The sequence below is a fragment of the Conger conger genome, chromosome 11 (genome assembly GCF_963514075.1).
Source record: "Conger conger chromosome 11, fConCon1.1, whole genome shotgun sequence".
Lineage (NCBI taxonomy): Eukaryota > Metazoa > Chordata > Actinopteri > Anguilliformes > Congridae > Conger > Conger conger.
Window position 1 is genome coordinate 17040064 of NC_083770.1, and position 18267 is coordinate 17058330.

At 44.4% G+C, this 18267-nt stretch overlaps 2 protein-coding genes across 4 annotated transcripts in view; one reads left to right on the forward strand and one right to left on the reverse strand.

Moving 5' to 3' along the window:
- Positions 1-4837: 4837 nt before the first annotated feature.
- Positions 4838-12717, reverse strand: tmem167a (transmembrane protein 167A). Its single transcript, XM_061261061.1, has 4 exons — positions 12610-12717; positions 10427-10536; positions 7092-7126; positions 4838-6115 (listed from the first exon to the last, which is right to left on the reverse strand). Exons 1-4 carry the CDS (start codon positions 12610-12612, stop codon positions 6048-6050), a joined length of 216 nt encoding a protein of 71 aa, XP_061117045.1. The 5' UTR covers positions 12613-12717; the 3' UTR covers positions 4838-6047.
- LOC133140821 (DNA repair protein XRCC4-like) overlaps positions 11693-18267 on the forward strand; it is a 72848-nt gene continuing 66273 nt past the window's right edge. The window contains exon 1 of one of the 3 annotated variants that reach the window (XM_061261059.1): positions 11693-11973. The gene's annotated coding sequence lies outside the window, so the exon portion shown is untranslated. Of the gene's footprint in view, positions 11974-12761; positions 12855-18267 lie in introns of those variants that run through there. The other 2 variants (XM_061261057.1, XM_061261058.1) reach the window with 2 other exon arrangements.

Sequence of the window (18267 nt, forward strand, 5' to 3'; positions counted from 1 at the left end):
GCGGCTAGTCCTGCATCCAACAGTCAAGAAGTAAAACTTGGATTTTTAAAATGGCCTCTTTGTTTCACAAATGTCTTTGCTGTTATGACTTCATTCTTCTCTTAGCAAACTTTGCAGATGCCTGAATGATGGTATCTTCATTCTGTCACTTAATTTCAGGTTTTAATTAGTTGATTGGGGGACCAGTCAGCATTTACATTTTAGGCATTTGGCAAAAAAAAATTCCAGGAGGGATTTTCCAGTCCATTTACAGCTGATATTAATTCAGGTTAAGTACTTTGATACAATCATGGATACAAGCCCCCTCCCCTAGCCATCATGCTACATTGCCAACATAAATCTGCTTGTTAGAATTATCCAAAACCACCAATTCCATCCAACACCATGGTTTAATTACAACATTGTCTTCTAAATATGCCTCCTCCTTTGTTGAAGGTAATGAGACCCAGTGAATCCATTGAATCTGTTTCTCTGGGGCTGTTGATGAAAGTCTAAAACCTTGCGCTCGGCGTACACAAGCTGGATTTGGGAGCTCGTCTCGGCTCATTTGAGGCCCATTGGCAGGGCGTGTGGACGGGCGGTGGTCCTGCATTCCTCCAAAGCCAATGCCGGAAATTAGTAACAGTATAAATTGGAAGGCTTGGAAAGAATACCCTGTGAACGAAGGTGGGTGAGAGGGTGGATGAATACTGTATATTTCCCCCGCTTTACAGATCATTTCACTCTGGCCTAGCGCATTGTAAAACCGGCCCTGCCAATTTAAACTTATTATCCTCAGCGGGAGTGGCTGTTTATTTACACACTTTTTCTACAAAGTGTCCAATGTTCCCTGGATATTTTTTTTAATACTGTAAATGTAGTTTACAGTATTTTAGGCAAGAAAGTTTTTAATTATATTCGATGCAGCTTATTCTGTCTGGAAAGGTTACATGATTGGTGAGTGTTTGGGTTCTACTTGTAATGGAATGAGTATATAATAATGGAAAGAAATTGCATGGAATTAAGATGTGTAATCTGAAAGCCCTTAAGCAATGCCGTCAAGCGGTCAGGCTAATGATCCAACCACTCCTATGTTTTTAAATGTTCCAAACATAAAAGTGCTCACTAAGCTAGCCCCAAGTGGCAAACCAATTTGTTCAACACAAAACAAAACAAAAGTGACCCCACTCATTAAAATAATGATGCAATTATCTGTTCATTTATCAAAGAGATGAGTTGATTTTATGTTCTTCCAGGATTAGGCCCACTACTCTTGTTTTGGCTTTTTCATTCCCTTTAATGTTCACGTCACATCTAAAGAGCACAAAGCCAGCAACACGGTCCATTTTGGTTGCAGATCCAGACAGGAGGACAACACTGCGTCTTAAGTCTCTGGCCAGTATCTCCCCTCTCTAAGATGGAGGCCATGATATCAGCCCCAGTCAACCTGTGGCCATCAGTACACTGGAGGTGGCCGACTGATAATTGATGCATTAACCACAGGGCTTTGGTAATTGGTTATCACAACGGAATGCAACAATCTGGCCACATTCAAAAAAGGATTCAAACTTCCACACGAGGGACAATGTCCGTTATTGACAGGAATATTTTGTTTCTCAGCAGATTCTTGCCATACACAACATGATTCACACAGCATTTGATGGTAAGGAACAAAACTGGTCTCCTTTGCTTACTCTGTTAAGATAAGTTAAGAGCACCCTGTCCAATTTGCCTCAGTGTTATCAGCGAGAGCGGGCAGTACGTGGCTGTTCGAGAAAGTGCCCTTTTATCTCTTTAACTGTGACGTTCTCAAGGATGCCATCTTGTCGGGAGACGGCCGCTGAGTGTTGATCTCGTTGCTTGTTGAAAGGATTCCCACACAGATAACCCTGAGCTCCACGGAGCATTACCTTGAGAAGGAACTCCACGGAAGCTTCCAGGTTGCGGAACAAAACCGCTCTTACGAGCACGCTCACAGCAGTGCACTGCATCACGCCGTCCTTTAAGTAAACGAACGTTAAGTGTGGAGCGGCATGCGGAGAGCGGGAACGGTGGGGAGTCTCATCAACGCCAGACTGCTACTCCGGCCAAGAGCCCTGAATATACGCCATGACACATACGGAGTGATAACTCCGCTGTGTAACTGCTGCCGAGGAAGCCCCTTGGCCCAAAATGTAGTTTCCAGTGAATAAAATCCTCTCTGTATTGTGTGGAGAACATGGACACAGTTCACTTTCGCTATCTGTAATCTGCTGCAGTTGTTTGCCTGTCTGCTTCCTTTGTGCACTGAAGGGTTGCTTTTAAGATTGGATGTTGGATGTTGTCCAATAAACAATGTGTATTACACCATCAGCTTTGCAACATTAACTTGGCATCCATTCAGTGTATGTATGCAAGCGTGGCTAAATGCAGTACCTGCCAGGTCTGGTAATGGGAGTCATTCTGGTGTTTGCTCTCATTGAACATCCCTGTAAAAAGTGTTTGGAAACGCTGACTTGGTAGCATATACAGTATATACAAGAATGATGATACAATTCATTGTGGTATTCATTCTAAAAAGCCTAAACTCTTCATTAGTGATGCAACAAACCACAAGTTCAACATGCTACTTCCAGATCGTTCCAAGTATTCCACCAAATTATTTGTGAACCCAAAACTAAGCTTTCATCTGTTGTCACATCACAGTCATGAAATGCAGCTGCAACTGCCCTCAAAGCAGTTAGTATGCAAACAGCTATATTGGATTGGCACAGAATGGAATTGAATTTGAATTGACAGATCTACAGTACCACGCTAACAATGGCATCCTACAGTTTAATTCTTTCACCACCATAGAATAAATGGGAAACAGATTTGTGTAGCTCACAAAGGCGGACCATGGGAAAGATTCCTTTCACTCCAGACCATATGCCTGGACACAAGCATCATTGTTTTACCAAGATATCCGAAGCCAAGATTCAGTCAACATTCATCCTTAAATTTGATTTTAAACATTAAATGCAATCTTTTATTTTTTTTATAAAAACACATTAGCTTATGTTGAAACAGAACTGTGAACAAAAAAACAACTCTTGCAAATACTCCAGAGTTGCAGACAGATGTTGCCTATATGTCGGCCAAAATCTGAAGCAGCAGAAAATGTATGTTTAATTTTGTTACCTTCCCACTGAGGCACTCCCATCCAACAGTATCAGTGTGCTCCGCTCACACCCTGATCCTGGGTAAAGGATAATCTTCCGCAGTAGTAATCCACACAGCTGTGTGTTTTACTGAGGTAATATAAATGAAGAACCCGACTCAAGGGGACTCGGCTACAGCGATTCAAACCTGAAGGCCCTTACGAGTCCTTCAGCCGTCACCGTTTCACTTCCTCGAGCCTTCATTCAGATCCGTCTGGGGGATCCAGCTTTGGCTGGAGAAGACTCCGTTTGCGCTCGATCGCTGCGGTGCGTTTCCTGATTTATGTCCGATGACGTCAAATCTCCTGAAGCGCTTGCAACGATTTGACGTCACCAGACATAAATCTGGAAGCTGCCCTCGTCTTCGGCGGCAGCCATTTCGTGAGGAGACGGAGACGTTCAGTCTCCCAGTCAGGCCCAGGGCCCACGTGTGTGTGAGACGGGGTTCCCTAGAGGTTACAAAATGGAGTCGGTCAAGAGCCAAGATGGAAGAGGAGATTTTGCAGTACAACATAATTGAATGGGTGGGGTCATTAAAAACAGATCCTGTTAAAATGACATTGGCCAGTGCAGCTCACAGACAAATCACATTTACATTGTGGCACCTTGCCAGCACAATGTTGGTGTTTTAGTGAAAAGATTTTAGTTTCTGCTGTCCTTTTGTTTGACCCAGGGCGCTGGCCCGTGTTACTGTTGAGGCCTGCTCCACTACATGCATACTTCTAAAACGCCGGCCATGTTGGCTTAGTCCCTGTGACTTGTTTCCGCTGCTGCAATCCAGGCTGTTGACCCCATTGTAGGCTACAGCGATTTCTACACAGAATCGCACCCTCTATACATGCTTGGCCTTTTTCTCACAAAGGTCGCCTCAGCTAGCTCACAAACGCCACATACAGCAGAGGTGCCCTCCGTCTTTCCTGACCTGACGTCACCCCAACTCCCCCATAAGGGCGAGGGTTAGGACCCGGAATGGAACCCAACGCATCCCAGTTTCTGCTTCGATCCGTTGCCCCCCACACCCCACCTGCTTGGACACGCAGCCAAACTGGGCGGGAGGTAGGTGGGCCGGGGCTGTGACCACAGTTTCCACCCGGCGCTCTGCAGTAAATCTGCTACAGCAGAAGGGAGTCATTCACATCTGGAGCGATTAGGCAGATCTATGAGGACCAGGGTGTTCTCTACAGAAACACTCCTCTACCGCGGGTGTGCTTACGTAAAGAAAACACCAAGGCAATGAAACTCACCTTCCAATGCACCTATTAACAAGTCTGCAGTTACGGGTGTTCCCTTCAGACAGAACATAGTGAGTCATCAAAAGTGCAAAAAATGAATAAAAAAGAACCAGACAGGATAACAGAACGAAAATGTGAATTAATACTGTCCTTCCGAGCACTTTTATATGCATCCAGCACGGCTATGATATAAAACTTAATCTCTCTCTGCCACATTTCTAGTTTTCAGACACAGTCACACGTGGGAGAGATGAACGAATGTTCTCTCAATCAAGGATTCAGTCATCAGCACAAAGCTGTGCTATTACTGAAATGATGGCAAAAATGGGAAAATTTCAAGTCATCTTCAAAACAGGTAAACTTCAAGAAATCTGCATTTAAAAATATGATTGTTATTATAATTTATATAAGCTTCTTCCTCATACAAAAAACAAAGGATTACTTGAATGGTGAAAAGACATCCTTTATTAATAATTAAAGCTGACAACACTTAAAAAACACCCCTTTTTTATACAGAAACATTGCTTTTCTCAAGACAATCTATTCAGTTCCTTCAGATAACAGGTCTTGATGCATCGGTGCTGTTCCAACAGATCGTCTTTCAAAATAAGCTTTTCAGTTATATACAGAGATGTCTATACTGATACCCCACAACAATAGATGAAGGTCAAATTAGACCACCATACACTGTTAAGCACAAAGTTCCTGATTATATTTTTGTTATGACTCTTTTCATATTAAAAGACATAGGGCAGACACCAATAAGATGTCTTAACAACCACCATTCTTTCTGAAAATGTAGGTAACCAATGAAAGCCAATTACAAAGCAGCTTTTGGTACAAAAAATACAAATAAACAAAGAAATTGACATACAGATCATAGGTTTCAATGTAAAGATTCTGGTGTTCCTGACTTCTTGTGTAATGAGGTCTGAAATAACTTATTTTCTTTAGTTGAAAACATGATCAAGCATTGGCATTAGTCTTTTGGATTCGTCTTGTTAAATAAAGTATAAACGCACGCAGTCTTTCAATGACCCAGATGAAGTCACTGAGATAAAGGGAAGTCAAACTGCAGAGTATGACACATGGATGAATGTGCAATGCATTCTGGGATTAAACACTTGAACAGCCAATAATCTGACAGCACGTCATTCAAAATGACAAATCTGTAAAGAAGGTGGCATCATGTTGTAGATGCTGAGAAGGTATCCCCCAGTCAAACACACACTTAACCCACTTACATTTGCAATTAGAATGTTCTTACTGGAACTGAACATTCAAATGCTAATGTAAAGATCACATCTGGTATTTGAAAGCAATGGAGTCTTAGAACATTGACTCAGAATTTAGAAAAATACAAAACATCTCAGGGGTCAAACGGACAATAGAGTGATCGAGAGGGCGAGGTGAAAGCAGACGGGGAGAGGAAACGCAGTCCCACGTTTGATCTTAGGAGAGGTGAGAGGAACTCATCGGTGGATAACAAAGAGTACCCATAATGCCGCTGGCCCGCAGCACGTTACCCACGCTGCCTCGGCGACGACTCCAGCCGTGACGCGTGACGGAATGAGCAGCGTTTGTCTAACGGGGACGTTTTCACATCAGTCTCTGCGCTGGAAGCCATCTTCTCCCACCGCCAGGGAGCGTCACGCCTCTACGAGAACAAGATACTGACCGCCATGACGATGCAGCAAAGGGCCACGTACGGACTTTTCCTTTCACCTGGGGAGGGAGGGAGGGGGGGGGAGAATAAGCATTAATATATAGCAGAACCGACCAACCAAAACGGCCGCATAATATTTAATGATGTAGAAGAACATGATACAGCCGAGTGAGCCCAAAACGAACATATGGTTGTTCTAAGAAGGAGAAAAAAGAAGCGTTTGCTTGGATATGCCAGGCAGCCGTAAATCTACCTTGCGAGGCCCGTTTAATGCATTACGTGTTGGCAGCGGCCGATCATGTACTTTCCCCGGGGCTCGTGTTTAAACATTTTCTTGACTCGTTTCCAGAGAAGAAGAAATATAAATCCAAGCTCCGAGCAGATACGCAGTTAATGACAACAGGGGGATGAACTCGATTATTTCCCGGGACGCGGTCCCCGAGGGCATTTTAAACAGACTTAGCGGGTTGAAAGAGAGCCCCCCCCCGCCCCCCATTCCGCTGTGACCTCTATAAACGCATTTTAACACTACCCCCCAGGGGGCGCTGTGGCTCGCGGTGTTCTGTACACCGTGTCTCTGCCCCGTGTCTCTGCCTGGGCTCCCAGAGGAGCGGCTTCACAGCCCGGCACCCGGCCAGACCACGGCCGGCCTCCTTCGGGGCTCCTTGAACCTCACCCCATTAAGCGCTTTTCTCCACAGCGAGACGTGTTTACGGGGAAACTTTTCCAATTGTCGTTTCACAAAATGTTAACTTTTATTTCCTCCGAGCGGTGGTACCTGGTGGAAATAAATGATCCGATACTTGCAGGGCGATCATTTTCAGACGAGCTTTCACAGATGGATGTGTAATGAAAAAATTAGCAAAAACCCTCCACGCGCTTAATTCGAATCCAACACGGACGCAGGATATGGATGTGGTGTATAAGTGCATCGCTTTTGTGGCGATAGATGAGACGTCTATACGCCCTGCACTTTGATTCAAAGTCCACATCACGTCAAAGCGACGCAGTCACCAGGCGCACAACGGGCCTTACCTATCCGCGCACATTTCCAGAAGATCCCCAGGACTCTGAAAGAGAGAGAGAGGACAGAAAGACATGAGCATCTTAGATCGGTGCCTGGACTCTGGGGGACGTCGCTAACGCAGGCTCCAGCACGCCGGATTTCACGAGCGGTCTCCAGGTAGGGATGCTTAACGGCCGTTAGATTTTACTGGCTCCTCTCAGACACCACAGTAAATGAGGCCTTGTGAGCCCGGCGCTGCGGTCTCTGCGCACACCCATCAAACCCAGTCACGCTCGGAGGAGATCACATCCCTCTCTGTCAGCCCGGGCAGAGTGGGACAGAGGGCTCTATTAGGCTCGGCAGAAGACTGCTGTCAGAATTACACTTGCTTTTACAAGACACCGGCCCTCGTCGTGGGTTACTGCCTGGGACAGGCTCAGCTGTTCAAGGGGTAAGGAGTGAAGCGTGGGTGAGCACGTGTGTGCCACACACATAGACACACACACACACGTGTATACACACGCCAGCACACGCACACTCACACACACACACACACACACACACGTGTATACACACGCCAGCACACGCACACTCACACACACAAGTGTATACACACGCCAGCACACGCACACTCACACACACACGTGTATACACACGCCAGCACACGCACTCACACACACACACACACACGTGTATACACACGCCAGCACACGCACACTCACTCACACACACACACACACACACACACACGTATACACACTCCTGCACTCACTCACACACAATTATGTATTCAAACATTATTTTCCATAAGAAGGCAGCGGTTTAAATATCCCGGGCCCAAAGATGGAGCTAGCGCTCTAACACCATGCGGGCTGAGGCAGGCAGAGGGCCTGGCTGGAGGCTATATAAATACCCAGGTGTGGGAGATGGGCTGATAATGGATGAAAGGGGTCAAGCAGAGACCTGGCCACGGGGGTCAGAAAATGATTGTGGAGATAACCATAACCTTACCCTCCATTAATAACCAAGAGCGGCCTAAATTTAGTCAACGGTTCTCTTCAACTTTGACTGAAGAGCAAACGCATGCTACTTTCTTTAAAATGCCAATCCGTTTTTATGATGGCTAAACTCCCCCCGTGTTTATGAATTGAGAGGGGAAGGAAGGAAAAAAGAAGAAAATAAATAAAACTTTCTGATGCAAGTTTGTAATATTGGTTTTCCATGTTAGATTTTTGTAAAAATTAAACTTATACATGCATTAACGTGAGTGTAATTCTGGCTGGTAATTTCATAACCATTATAGATTTTCCAGGCTGCTCCAGTAATATGCGTTTAATGGCCTAACGCCATAATGGCAGGCTAATCTGATCTCTCTGAATAATGACCCTGAAGGTCTTTGTCCTAAAAGAGAGCATTGATTAGCGCCAATAAACTGGCTCTCTCTGCCCGTTATCAGACACACAATGCCATTATTCCCACACGATCCAGACTGAAGGGCAGAGGACTGCGACGTTTCCGGGAAGTGGCTGGGAAGTTTCCGCTGGGCGGCGCGAGACCCTGTCCGGAAAAGCGACCCTTTCGCGGGTACAGCCTATAAACAAGACTATTTATAAACCGACAGGAGGAAAAGGGCGGGTCTGTAATTGGACTCCTCCTACACATGCTTCGGTGGCAGAATAGGCACACTATAGGTGTGGTGGCGCTAGCGTGGCTATGCTATGCCGCTATGCACACGGAACCGGCCTATCGGTCACAGGTTTCTGGTTTCTGAAGCTCGGGGGGGAGGTGCAGGATGGGTGGGAACGGGGAGGGGGGGGGGGCAGCGCGAGGCAGGGGGTGGCATAGTACAGGAGGGGGGGGGAAACGATGTGGGTAGGGGGAGCAGTGCAGGGGGGAATGAACTGTGCAGGGGGGGGGGGTAGTGGAAGTCACACAGCTGGGGGAGGGAGGGGGGGAAGCAGCACAGCTGAAAGGGAAGCTGCCTTCGGGCCTGGACCTCCCGCTCGACGCTGAAGCAGCAGAAGACGCCCCCCCCGGGGCGCGCACACAGCTCTCACATCCTGCCAGGCCCGCCAAGCGTGACGCGCACATCTGGAAAGGTCCCCGCGGCCGCAATTCAAAACCCAGAAAGCTTTATTGTCCATTAAGTGGAACATCAGCTGTCAATCCAGGTGCCTGACTGAAATAACAGTACTTGGGAGCTGTAATGTTTTTAATGCCACCTAAACTGGATTACTGCTTTGTAGCTTTGTCTCGTTTTATTCCATTTTCTTTTGATGCGAGGCTAAACTGTTCTCACATAAAACCCTTGCATAAGTACAGGTTTTTTCCCCCCACTAGAAAGACTTAACACAATCTCTAGACGGTAAACAGATGGCTCCAAATTCCCACAGTTATGCAATGCAAGTATCATTCAAATCCCCAAGAAAATACACTGAATATTCTCAATGTCTCCCCGGTACTTCAGAACACCTGCTAGTTGTCACTGAAGAGGGCTATATGTCCTCCTTCATTCCTACATGCATCAGACTCCTGCATTATATGAACAGAATATCATGAACTTCTTCACCCATTCTTCTGCATTGCTCTTTTACCTCTTTTACTACATTATTTTGCATACCTTTTAACGGTCTGTGTTGTATGATTGTGCTGAATGTTTCTGCCTCATCGCACAAGAGGTTTGAATTTATTGATTTATTTTTTAAATACTTGAGGAAAGCAGATCTAAAAGCCATGTTTGGTGCTTTTTGCAATTACATTTGACAAGTAGCAATGCTCCCATATATGTAAACATGGTATAAATACGGTACAAATAGACAAGAGCACAATGACTGCATAAGGGTTCCCTTTTTAGTCAGAGGAAATCTTATTCTGAATGCAGTCGTCTAGTTTCACAGCGGAAGAGGGTGAGGAGCTCATTTTGTGTGTGCGTGTTGAAGGGGGACAGAAGGCCTCCAGTTAAACATGAACTACGAATGATGCAACTGTTGTGAGATAACATGTAGCATGTTCAACCGCTCACACAGGTGGGCACGGCTCATAGAGTCTGAAGTTATGGTGGTCATCAACTGTAGAGCTTTTTACCCTGCAGTTGTAACTGAATGCAAGGTTTGCCCAGCCGGTCCCTGTAAAAAGGGTGATGTTTTACTGTGGCTCAGATGAGCTCAGCTCTGGTGTGGGTGTGTGTGTGGTGTGTGGTGTGGTATGGGTGTGTGGGTGTGTGTTTGTGTGTGTGTGTGGTGTGGTATGGTGTGGTGTGGGTGTGTGATGTGTGGTGTTGGTGTGTGCGGTATTGGTGTGTGTGGTGTGGTGCGGGTGGGTGGGTGTGTGTGTGGTGTGGATGGTCCCGTGTGCCCATTCATACCCAGTCTTGTTCTTGTCGAGCAGGCTGGGGGCCAGGGAGTGGAGGTAGGCACACGTACAGACCAGGAGCAGGATCACCGTTAGCAGGCTCTGGAAGTTGAAAATGGCAGACTGCAAAAGAAGAAGAAAAAAAAGCATTTCAAAAAAAACAAAAACAAAAAAAACCACACGGGTGTCTCGGTGTCGCATGTCTTTCCCTCTCTCTCACCCCCACTCTCCCTGTCTCTCTATAATATACTGTCCAATAAAGCTGAAAAAGGCCTAAAAAATATATTTAAACCCCCCCCCCCCCCCCCAAAAAAAAAAACACACAACACAAAACCTTCCTTGGTGAAACTTGTGACACAAACTACAAAAGTTAAAATACCTCATTGCCCATTTAAGCTGATCAAAGGCAATCTCCCAACTGTAATCACAGATCCCAGCAGTACACTAATTTGACCGTGTTATGTGCTGAACACAGACCCAAATCTTCACCCACCTGCCAGAAAATAATACCTTATAAAGGAGCAATGCTTCCAAACTGCAAACTTGCACAAAGTGCTGATGAGGCAAAAAAAAAAGAAAAGTGTCCGATCTCTGCAGTGTGCACTCTGCCAAATTCAGCCCCCCTCCTTCCTCCTAGAATACCACAGTCAGCCATACTGGGACCAGATATGGCAATGTCCAAGGCACATTCAGGCTCCCAGGAGATGAATGGGACTACAGAGAACTACTAAACGAACAAATGTTTGGCTCTCTGTTCATCCCTAACGGGCTTCCCACCACCCGTGTTAGCCTCACATGTAGCACGTGCTAACTCATTGGGGGGGGGGGGGGGGGGGGGGGGTTCTGCTGATTTGGCAGAATCAGCAATGCAGCTTTCTTCAGTTTTGAACTCACCAACTGCAAAGGCTATCACGTGAAATGTCCCATGCGTCAACAGAACATCAGTGAGCGCCTCACTGACACGTTACAGGATCGAATGTTTTTACGCTTTAGCCTATATAAACAAATCCAAGCGGCTGCAAAATGAATTAGCTGCAGCAGAGTCCTGTAGCTTAAACATTTTCTTTGTGTTGAGTATTTTAAATTGATATGCACATTTCTTTCAGCTAGTTTTTTTTTTTAAACCTCAATACTCTCTCCAGGTTTAGAAACCCCTCTGACATGTCGCAGATGCATATGGCAAACCGTAATTCTGTTTCACATGCGCTCTCCTTCCCTTCGCGCTTTCCAGATGTTCTCCCTGGCGTTTTGAATGGATAATGCTGGCTGAGCTGGGGTCTACAGCGAGCGCTCTGCGGGGGGACGCCACCGATCTGCGTCACGGAGACCACGTTGCAAACGCAAGGCTGACTTGTGCATTCTCTACAGACTCGATTATGGGCGAGAATCGCAAACGTTGCTTAAAGTAAAGAGAGTTCGCGCTTCTCTGAGTGTGACGTCAGGCCCAAGAGGGTTTGCTGTGACAGCGGAGAACCAAAAGCACAACGCTGTGCTAAGCCACGAGCGCCACTGCATGCAGCCACGGGAGACGTGCTGCTGCTAACGTTAATACGGTGAAAGGTGAACTCCGTTTTCCCACATGTATTGACAGCATAAAATATGAATTGCAAAATATAGAACTTGGTGAGAAAAACAATAATTAGCTAGGCAGCTGTTTGTCTATCCAGATAAATTGACAAGCTAGCTTGCTAATACTAACACCATAATACCTAGCCTAATGCTTTAGTTGGTAGCATAACATTAATCATAAAGTTATATCACTTCGAGATAACAAGCAAGAAAACTAGCCTAAGCTGTTTGTACGTGTAACGGTTAGCTGGATAGCAAGCTAATGGAATATAGTTAACTTGCTCAATGTAGGTTTTTCACTCGTTGGAGAGGCACAGTTCCGATATTTGAATAATAAAATTACGCAGAATGGAATGGAATGGAAACATTTGTAAAATACAAGTTGTGATTGTTTTCTAGATTGCTACTGACTGGAACTGCAGCAAAACGAATAAAATCCAAGTCTGATGTATGACTTGGTTAACTAGCTAACTCTTTTCTAGATATTTACGATAATACACTCAATGCTAGTTATTGGAGGGACATCCCACAGAAAAAACAAACGATTCAAATGCAGAACCTGTGAGATAAGACAACTGTATTTTGCTTTTTGTTGTCAATATATTAATTGTTGTCAATTAATCTTACCATTCTTGTGCACCTCTTCTTACAGTCAGCCACATCACACTTCCTGTTTGTCCATGGAAATGACGCACTAGCACTTCGCTTCTATGATTGGTTTATTTAGAGTCAGCGCTAGAAAGACAATGACGAATTGCATAGCTGTTGCTTGGAGTTGTGACGAATTTAACCGATAAAATTCATTGGTCGTTTTTTGTAATGATAACTGCTTTTGATATTTTCAATATTGCGGAAGCGAGTGCAGTTTTAAGGTAGGCTAAAATAATGTGCAGTTGGACAAGTGTATATATTTACTAATTGTTTTAATATAGTTTACTATAGCATTAAACAGGCTAGGTGCTGATTTCGTAGCGAATATCAAATTATGTGCGTTAGCTACGGCTGACTATTCTATTCATGACAGAATGTTTATTTGACTTTGCTGGCGAGCTGCGCTATTACAGACAAGTTTAGCAACAACAGCAACATTGTTGTTTATTACCTAAAAGCTTTGATATTCGTAAAGGAATGTTTTCTAAAATGTGTCCGTTTCATGTATATAAACTGCATTCATTTTCAATCTAATACTTGCAATTAATATTTCAATGACAAAGTGTTTGCTAAATAAGACAATATTTGCTAATGGGGTAAAATGATTTCATGGACAGCTCATACTGTGGCTAGAGTGCTGTGTACTGTGGGTGTTGGCTTTACTAGTGACTTAATTCTTTGCGACAGAGAGGGAGACAGAGACTGGCAGGCTGGTATATACACACAAGCATGCTGTGATAGGAGCAGAGGCATCACAATAGCCTATATCAAGATGAGCACCAACACCTTGGTCTAAATGTTGAGTTGACCACCATGGGTCTGAAGTTTTTATTTAGTACTTTTTGAATATAATTCTACTTGACTTCTTGCCACTAAAAAAGCTTGCCACTAAAAATCCAAGTGTTCAGAGAAAAAAACTTTCTGTGAAGTATCCATATTAAGTTTTTTCTGCCTTCTTTTATGGCCTTCAGATTAAATATCCTCTTCAATAATAAGGTGTATGAGCCTCAGAATCTTAAAAAGTAAGCAGGTCTAAAGCAATACAATGAGCACTAATTAATTAATGAAGAATAGTTTACGGGGGCGGCCTGTAGCGTAAGTGGTTAAGGTGAAAGACTGGGATACACAAGGTCGGTGGTTCTAATCCCGGTGTAGCCACAATAAGATCCGCACAGCCGTTGGGCCCTTGAGCAAGGCCCCTAACCCTGCATTGCTCCAGGGGAGGATTGTCTCCTGCTTAGTCTAATCAACTGTACGTCGCTCTGGATAAGAGCGTCTGCCAAATGCCAGTAATGTAATGTAATGAATAACTTTTGGTTAGGCTTTTTCTTTTACAAATGAATTGGCCTACGCTAGTGTGTTTAATTAGCTCAGCACTAGTCGACAATTATAATAATGGCTATTTTGTGGTCGGACATGGAACTCAGCAGAGATCAAAGCTAACCATAAAGAAAGTTGGTGGGCGGTGCCCCTTTATTGCCAATCGACACTTGGTTGCCCCTGCCGATGATGATACGTTGTGCTCTCTGTGATGTCATCATTCTGCGCTGCACTTTCTTCAGACTCAGAAATGACTTGACTGTCCTTGTAGGCCTACATGAGTTACGACTACACAATGAAAGGCATTGAAACACCATAGAGTGTAATTATCCATTCATGAATGGCGCATAACAGAGAAAATGGGTTTAACTGGAATTTAAATGAGTAAAAATTGTAGTGCACTTAAAAAAGCTGCAGGTGCTGTCCCTGCAATTATTAAGCCTAATTTGGTAGTGATTCAGGAAGATATTACGTTCAAGTTTTGTTCTTGTTTAGTGTGGAGCTGAACATAATGATATTGGCCAACAGGTATAGCCAAAATGTTTCTGCGATGGGACTATTAACTGCTAAGTGTCCCTGTTAAACACGGTACTTGTTAAGCTTGGTACTTTGTGGGCTGTAGCTTTCTCTGATGTCTCTACCCCACAGGCGAATCACAGTTTACAAGGGCTAAGCCTGCCGGGAATGTGTTTTAATTACACCACCATAGTTGGCGCACAACGATGGCTGCATCTGTTATTAGGGAACCCGTAATCTCTGAAAGCACTGAATTAGTGGCCAGTGCTACGTGAGCATTGACCTGAGTTTCTCACAGTAAATCTTAGCTGCTGAGACAGACCTTGTGTCATAGCCCAGGCTCAAAATTAAGGTTTTGATCACTGACAGGGAACCCCCGTTATGGGAACGTCACCCCCCATCCCCTACAAAATGGTGGCACTCACATTGAAGGAATTCTCTCTTTTTTTAAGACTCTGGTGTTGAGTGAAAGCTGCCTTTCTGTTTATAATTTCATGTGGACTGATTAATGTCCTTACCTTTTGATCTGAAAGGACTCCCAGTGCAAGTGCTTGAGTGCTTTACTTGACTGCTTCTTGAGTGCATCAGTTAACATTCATTAAATTAAGTGGCAGCGAAAAAAAAACACCCGCACTGAAGGCTAAAATTGGGACTTCATTGTGCCTGCAGAGGTGTGTGTGTTTGTGAGTCTGCTCACGTCTGTCAGAGCTCATCTTTGACAGATAAAGGACAAAATGGATGCAACGGTTTTAGCTGTGCCTAATCTGAGGAGTGTGGCCTAATCAGGTTAACGGCATACGTCAAAGATTGGTTATCTCTGTGCTGACCTCACTGGCCCAATTTAGAAGGTGGTGTCGCACGGTTCCTTAGACTGTCACTCTTCTGCTTCTTCAGTCCTGTTCGGCAGGGGACAAAGTGACACACCCCATCAAAATCCTGAGACCCGATAGAAAGTCTTTATATGCAACCCCAGGGAGAGAACAGGCAACACCTGCCCCACACACACCACAGAACCTTCCCTACACTGCAAAAAAATCTTATCAAGTGTTTTATTATTGTAATGAGACGTAATTTTTTCTCTCTCTCTCAAGTAGAAAATAAGCTTGTTTCAAGTAACTTTTTTTGTCGAGTGAAATTCTCCTCACTCACTCACCTCCGAGGCAATCTTTTTGTCTTATTTAGAAAAGAGTAATAAAAAAAGATTTCAAGTCTAAATATAAGACTAAAATATTGGTTTTTGCAAGTTTGGTTTTTGCAGTGTGACGCGATGTGAAGGGACCCAGGTGTATGCCTAATTTGAAATAATATTTAAAATGGGCTAATCCCACATTCTTTCCTTTCTCCGTCCTCTTGGCGAGCAGAACCGCGTCGCCCCTGAGCTTAACTGACACCTGTCACCAGGCTGGAGGTTTACACAGCTGAATCAGTGCTCTCTCTCTGTTCAGAACAGACCCGGCACCTCCCTGCCCTGTCTCCCAGGGTTCACCCTCGTAGGTTGAGCCGTTTGTGCTGCTCCTATTGATCCTGTGAGGAAGACCAGCAGCCACTGCATCCCTCCCTCATCGAGTCCGCTTTCTCTGCAGTGATCAGATGAGACTCGGCGTGCCACCGCCGGTGTGTCCTCAGTAATCTCCGTCACATCGCTTCAGAGAGAAAGCGCTTGTAAAAACGTGCATACTGCAATGATAAAATGGGAGGACAATACTACTTAATGTTCAAAGACAAACTGAAATCAAAATGTACTTTTTCCTCAATTTAGTCAGCTCTTCATAACCATATGAACATATGTTAAAGTATGCGTTCCATAAAATTAATGAAATTGTAATACTTGTGTATTTTTGAGTGGGTGTGTATGTCGATCAAACGTCTGTCAATCTTCCGTTCCCCTCCAATCAATATCCTTTCACGCAGCGGTGTGCATTCTTCCCCCTCCTCATTCGCCTTCAGAAACTCCCCTGAAAGATGCGTTGCACTCCCGTATTGCGGAAGCTATCGCTGCTCTAACTGCTGTTTCTCTGTGTCTTTAAACACATATGTGTTTAACATGCAATAAAATAAACAGTTTGTACATACCAGGTATGTGTGGTAGGAGTGGGGGGGGGGGGGCCTCACCCAAATACAGGTGAGTGCCCCAGGTGATTTACTGCCCAGAACACCAGGGTACTGCTCCCATCAACTTTGAAACTGCCCCTACACCCCTCTTGAACGGGAATATTAGTTTAATTTGTGCACGTCTGTCATTACACAGAGGTCACTGTCCCGTGTGCAGGTGTTACTGTAGCTAATGAATAGGCCCCGCTCTTTTACGGGGTTAAAGTTTAACCCCCTCATTCCCCGCCTCACCCGCGGAGGGTCAGGTTTAATTTCCTCATGGGACGGCTGTCAGTCCCGGCTGATACGCGGCGCTCATTTTGAGTCACCTTGCCGTTCCCCGCGTCTCTGACAGAGGTGACTTTCAGCTGGGAGTCTCAGCTGTCTGCTCGTACAGCTGGACCGCCTCATTTTCAGCCCCCGTTGTGTCCAGATGGTCCACTGTCAATTCACCTGTACGTCGTGGCTCACTGGAATCACCTTGGATTAGCCCTGTACTTATAATGCTAAATGAGCGATTTACCAGTCCCCAGAGCCAATATTAATCACACCGTTTAATACTATTCACATGCAAGAGTCGCACACTGCAAAAGTGGTTTAGTCTTGTAATGAAACTTAAAGTCTTATTTTTTTCCTCTGAAGTAGAAAATACTATAGTATTAGTTAAATAGTAGAAGTTACTTTTCGCTTGACAAGTGAAATTGTCTCACCTCATCGGCAATGTTATTGTCTTATTTTGAAAAAAATACCATTTTAAGTCTGAATACAAGACAAAATGCTTAATAAACACTTATTTTTTGTTTTTGCACTGCATTTAAGATGAATATTTTGAAGAATATTAAAAATGATATTGATATGTTGATGACATATCAAAGGCTGTGTTTATGCATTTTATTGTTAGCGTTGTCCTTTGATTCCCTGCTTCATAAACTACTGGAAATGGGGACTTCGTCCAGCTGAATAAAATATTGAGATAGTTTATCATTGTAACATAAACCTGCCCAGTCAAGTTTATTGCAAGGTACAAAACTCCAGACAAAGGGCCTGTAGAGAACAACAGGATTTTATATGCATTGATTTGCTGATTGTGTTAGTTTTCACTCGGTGACGGTTTTTAGTGGAGACAGATTGTTCTCGGTGTGGGGCTGTTTGGGTCATGCTGTGCTGTAATCTCCCGATGGGCAGCTGGCTGCCTCCTGCTGATATTTAATAAAACAGAGAGTTATACCCTCACTGAGCACTTTATTAGGTAGACCCATACATGACCAGTTAATGCAAATAATGAATCAGCCAATCATGTGGCAGCAACTAAATGCATAAAAGCATGGTCAAGAGGTTCAGCTGTTTTTCAGACCAAATTTCAGAATGGGGAAGAAATGTGAAAAGTGACTTTGACCATAGAATGATTCTTGGTGCCAGACAGCATGGTTTGAATTGCTCAGAAACTGCTGATCTCCTGGGATTTTCACACACAACAGTCTCCAGAGAATTGTGCGAATAACCATCCAATGAGCAGCAGTTCTGCATGCAACAACGCCTTGTTAATGAGAGACTTCAGAGGAGAATGGCCAGACTGGTCGAAGCTGACAGGAAGGTGACAGAAATGCAAGTAACCACACATTACAACAGTGGTATGCAGAAGAGCATCTCTGAACACACATCTTAAGTGGATAGGCTACAGCAACAGAAGAAAATAATACCCAATAA

What these genes read in the sequence shown, in the direction of transcription:
- tmem167a (XM_061261061.1), bottom strand. An exon ending in CTCGACAAGAACAAGACTGG is followed by an intron (nt 7,127 to 10,426) that starts GTATGAATGGGC and finishes TCTCTCTTTCAG; the next exon opens with AGTCCTGGGGATCTTCTGGA. An exon ending in CTGGAAATGTGCGCGGATAG is followed by an intron (nt 6,116 to 7,091) that starts GTAAGGCCCGTT and finishes CTCCCTCCCCAG; the next exon opens with GTGAAAGGAAAAGTCCGTAC.